Source organism: Parus major, chromosome 2, assembly GCF_001522545.3.
Source record: "Parus major isolate Abel chromosome 2, Parus_major1.1, whole genome shotgun sequence".
NCBI lineage: Eukaryota > Metazoa > Chordata > Aves > Passeriformes > Paridae > Parus > Parus major.
The window spans coordinates 1098596-1103161 of record NC_031769.1 but is presented as its reverse complement, the minus strand read 5'-3'; the positions used below and the strand labels follow the sequence as shown (position 1 = coordinate 1103161).

General features: G+C 61.3%; 1 protein-coding gene across 4 annotated transcripts in view; it reads right to left on the bottom strand.

Annotated features, from left to right (window-relative positions):
- AGAP3 (ArfGAP with GTPase domain, ankyrin repeat and PH domain 3) overlaps positions 1–4566 on the bottom strand; it is a 116583-nt gene that overhangs the window by 81153 nt on the left and 30864 nt on the right. For 2 of the 4 annotated variants that reach the window (XM_015617821.2, XM_033519879.1), the window contains exon 1: positions 4003–4545. The exons of the other annotated variants lie outside the window; for them this stretch is intronic. In XM_015617821.2, coding sequence (XP_015473307.1) covers positions 4003–4486 — 484 coding nt within the window. In that variant the 5' untranslated portion in view covers positions 4487–4545. Of the gene's footprint in view, positions 1–4002; positions 4546–4566 lie in introns of those variants that run through there. 4 annotated transcript variants of the gene reach the window in all.

The following is a 4566-nucleotide window of genomic DNA, read 5'->3' as shown; positions in this document are numbered from 1 at the left end:
GCCACCCCTCCCAGGCCAGCCTGATAAAGCTTCCACCGCAGCAATGCTGGCAGGAGGGGGATTTCTCCAGGTCAAGGACCAGCACAGGTGCTTGGTCCCAATGTTCCAGCCAGCACTGAGCCAGTATGGAAACCCACTGCAGGACGTGACCTTGGCAAGGATTATCTCAGCAGAGCTTTAAACACTCTGCAGCAACTAAAGGAGACAATGCTGCATCTCTCTGGGAAAGGGCATGCTTAGGAACTGCCACCCTTGCTTTGTCACCATGCCCTGGGCGGCAGCAGCTGCTGTCACTGTGCTCTGAGGTCAGCGCAGACTCTGGAAGATCCAGGCATTTCAAACTCTTGGCACCTGCTGCTCTCCAGCCCCCAAAAGACCCAGACTAAACCCTACTGTGATGGTGGGACAGGGTCTGCTGGAAGGGAAAACCCAGCAGAGAGTGACACAGAAAGATGGGTAACTCAACCTCCCATCACAGCACTCCAGCAAAAACCTCTTCCCAATGTGCCTGACCTGGGCTCCAGCTGTGCAGCTCCAGGAACACTGAAAGCACAGGATTCCCCCTCCCTGAGGCAGCCTGTGCCTGCAGTCAGACACCTCTGCACCCACCACACCCCCTGATCTCGTCCTAAGAACTGAGTTCTCCAGAGTATTGTCCCAAAAGCTCCCCCCCGACCTTCCAGAACTCTCAGGCTCTGCCAAAGTGCAAACACCAGACTGGCATCAGCATCCAAGGCATCCCTAACCCCACCAAGACACCTCTGCCTCTCACCAAGGCTCCCAGCTCAACCAAGGCAAGTACCAACATGAGGTGATACTTATCACGACCTACCCAACTCACTATGCAAACTTCACTCAATTCATGAGAAAACAGTTCTGTCTTCTCTCAGAAGCCTTCCCTCACATGCCCTGCACATCAGTACTCCACACACGAGAGTGAAGGGAGGTACCCTAAACAACCTCAAAAAGCAGGGCATCTCTCTGGGAGAGGGGGCACAGCTGTGATCACAGAATCACGGAATATCCTCAACTAGAAGACACCCACAAGTCTCACCCCTGGCCCTGCACAGACACCCCAACAATCCCATCTTGTGCCTGTGAGTGTTGTCCAAACATTCCCTGAGCTCTGGAAGCCTCAGGGCCGTGCCCATTCCCAGGGGAGCCTGGGCAGTGCCAGCACCCTCTGGGGAAAGAGCTCTTTCCTGATATCCAACCTAAGCCTCCCTGAGGCAGCTCCATGCTGTTCCCTCAGATGAGGAATGCTTCCTGAGCCATCAGAGATGCTGTACCCATCACAAAGTCCCTTCATGAACAGCTCCAACTCCAAAACAGTCCAGTTTTTCCAAGACCATACTTATTAGAGAGCCTCTCTGGAATGGCACCAGCCAACACCTGGATACCCAGAAATGCTGTGAGCCACTGACCATGATCACCTGGGTCAGTCTAAGCTGGCCAGACTCTGTGTTAACTTTGCTCTCCAGTCCCAAGGGTGGTTGCCCTCCCTCGCCCACTACAAAAGGATCAGCTCTTTACATCTTTCTTGGGTAACAAACCCTGAAATCCCCCATCACCCCTCAATCCCAGCCCAACCCCTCCAGGGCTGGGAGCAGCACTTGGAACATCCCCCTGACTTCTGTGGGTATGTCTGGATGCAGATCGTGGTGCTGGATGGGTATCACAGCGTGCTGTCAACAAACCACTCCAGGTTCTGGAAACAGAGAGCGCTGCCCTGGCTTTCTGCCAGGACTCCTACATCCAGCTTTTCCAAGGGCTGATAACTGCAGCTGCAGCTGCACCCCCCAGGAGGGCAAGTTGGGGCTGCACCAGCCGCTCTCCCAGGGCAAGGTGGGCAGCGCCCACACAGAGCATCAAAGTCTGTGGGATGGCAAGAGGGTGTTTGGAACACCATGGCCTGCAAGACTGTAACAGGAGCGGGGCAGAGACCCCCTGAGCACGAAGGCACTAAGGCTGTGCCCCTCCGGCCCTGCCACAGCTCCCACCCAGCAGAGGAAGCCACGGACCAACATTCTGAGCAGAGAGACAACGGGAAGATGGGGCACAAGAGAGGACAAGCAGCAACTGCTTTGCTGTGCAGACTTCACCTCCGACCTCGCTGTCCCCAGGAGGACACGGGGTTGGTGGGAACAGGGACTGTGCAGGTACCAGGCAGGTAATGAACTGTGTTCTCAGCGTGACTAAACCCACTGCGAGCTTCGCAGCACCAGGGACTCCTGCCAGGAGCCACAGTGCCAGCCTGGAGAGGTCAATCCTGAGCCTCTGCCTCCAGCATGAGCCACAGGGGCAAACAATAATCCCTGACACGAGCAGTAGTCCTGCATGAGCTGGCTGGTCACTGCTGCAGGGACCCCGAGCCACCCACAGCGCTCCCCACAGAAGCCTCAACAAGGTGTCCCAAAGACAGATCCAAAGGGAGCTCACCTGTCTCGTGGAGGAGCCAGGTGAGAGACAGGACGCCAAGCAAGCGCTTAACCCCGCCGGTTTCTTTGGGAATGCGGCGGCCAGGCCGGCTGCTGCTGGCACAGCTCCACTGGAAGCGGCAAGCAGGAACAGGCCCCCCGCTCCAGGGGCAGGGCCCGGCCCTCCCTGCCCGCATACACCCACATTCCCCAGCCATGAGCGCAGCCGCCCCTCTCCTGGGAACCTCCTGCCACACAGCCGGCAGCGGCACACGGCCCGGCCGTGCTGCCCGAGCCCCGCAGCGCAGCAGCGTCCATCCGAGCCTCCAGAACCTTCCCCTGGAGCACAGCGAGCCCGAGGGACACGCGGGGATGGAGGACGGCGCTCCCTGAGCTCCCTGGGCAGCGCCAGAGCTGCTCCTGTGCTGATCTCCAGCACTCCTGGGGAACTTCTGGGCTGCCCCGGACAGACACTGCCCCAGGAGCAACGGGTTCCTCGGGAGCATCTGGGTTCCCTGGAGAGCCTGCCAGCCCTAAGACATCCCTCTGGCACGTAAGCCAAGCACAGAAGTGCCTCCACAACACCCAGATGCGGAGCAGAAGCCAGAGAGGCCCCCGGGAGCGGGCGGCAGGGCTTGGCCCAGTCCCCAGCTCCACGCGTTCCATGCCTTAAAAAGCTGTGGATGCTGCTGCTGCCTCCCAGCCCTGCCAGGCCACAGGGCTTGCCTGCAGCTCCTTCCACAGGGCCCAGAAGGGGACAGGGCACAGAGGCACAACCAGCACAGCCCCAGCCGAGGCCCCACAAAGCCCTGGCACCAGAGAGCTCCCCACCAACGTCAGAGAGTCGAACACCCGAGAGCTGCTTCAGCTGCCAGTGCCCAGGGAATGCCCATGGGGGTCTTGTCCCCCTGCCCCATCACTGGTAATGCCACACCTGCTCTCTGCAGGCTGCCCCACACGCCGTGAAGGTCTCTGTGCTCCCAAACATGTGGTCTCCGCTCAGCCCCAGTGAGGGACCTTGCCAGGGGTGGCCAGGGCTGAGCATCCCCCAGATGAGGCCTGGCACCACGGAGCCGCTCACAAGAGGGGGGCTGCAGGCACATTTTTGGGCTCCCCAACCCCCTGTGCTGCCCAACACCTCTGCTCTGGCAACCTCCCAAAAGTCCCACTCGCCTGGGTGCCCACCAACAGCACCCCTCTCCCCATTCTGCCAACGTCGTGGGGCAAGGGAAGGAACACTCCACCCCTGCTAGGTCACCACCAGGGCAAGAGGGACATGCAACACACGTGCTTGACTCCCAGGTGTGTGTGGCCAGCAGGAAACCAGACCCCAGAGCACATCCTCCTAAGCAGCCACACCACGGCTGCTCCAGCACCATTCTCAGGGCACCAGAGTACAACGTGACCCTGTGGACACTCGCACGACCTCACTGCAGTCCAGTGCAAACCCTGCAGAGCACTGGGACAGAACCAAGTGCCAACAAACAGCCCAGAACCTCAGCTGGGACGGGACAGCCACCCATCCCCGCAGGCAGCACAGGGACGGGGCCCTGGCCAGCCCAGCACTGCTCCTGTGCTTACTTACCCAGAGCCCGCAGAGGACCCCCACCCAGGAGGACAGGCTCAACACTGCCATGGGGGTCTTTGGGGCACACGCTGCCAGTGCTGCCACGCTCTCGCCTTCGGAAGCGACTCGTGAGGAGTTTCCAGAGTCCCCCTGTCTGCACGGGGTCGGTGTGCAGCCGGCCCCCGACCCTGGTCAGCTCTGGGTACAGCAAGTCCCGCTTGCTGGGGCAGGTGTGCAGGGAGCTGGCATCGCCCTCGCTCTTGGTGCGGAGGCGCGTGGGGCGCAGGAGCCCCCCAGACTCCGACCGCCGCAGCTCGTGGCCCCGGCGCAGGCGGAAACTGAAGCTTTTCCGCAGGGAGCTGAAGTTCTTCCTGGGGCTGGAGCCGCTCCAGCCGCTGCCCCCGAAGAGGTTCCAGCGGCGGCTGCCCCACAGGGAGCCCCCCCGGAGGAAGCCAGGGCTGTCGGCGGGGAGCGGCGGCCGGGCGGTGGGCAGGAAGGTCATGCTGCTGGGGCGCGGCCGCTGCGCCTCATCGGGGCCGTCGCCCCCTCCCTCGGGACTCTGCCTGCGGGGCGAGCGCAGCC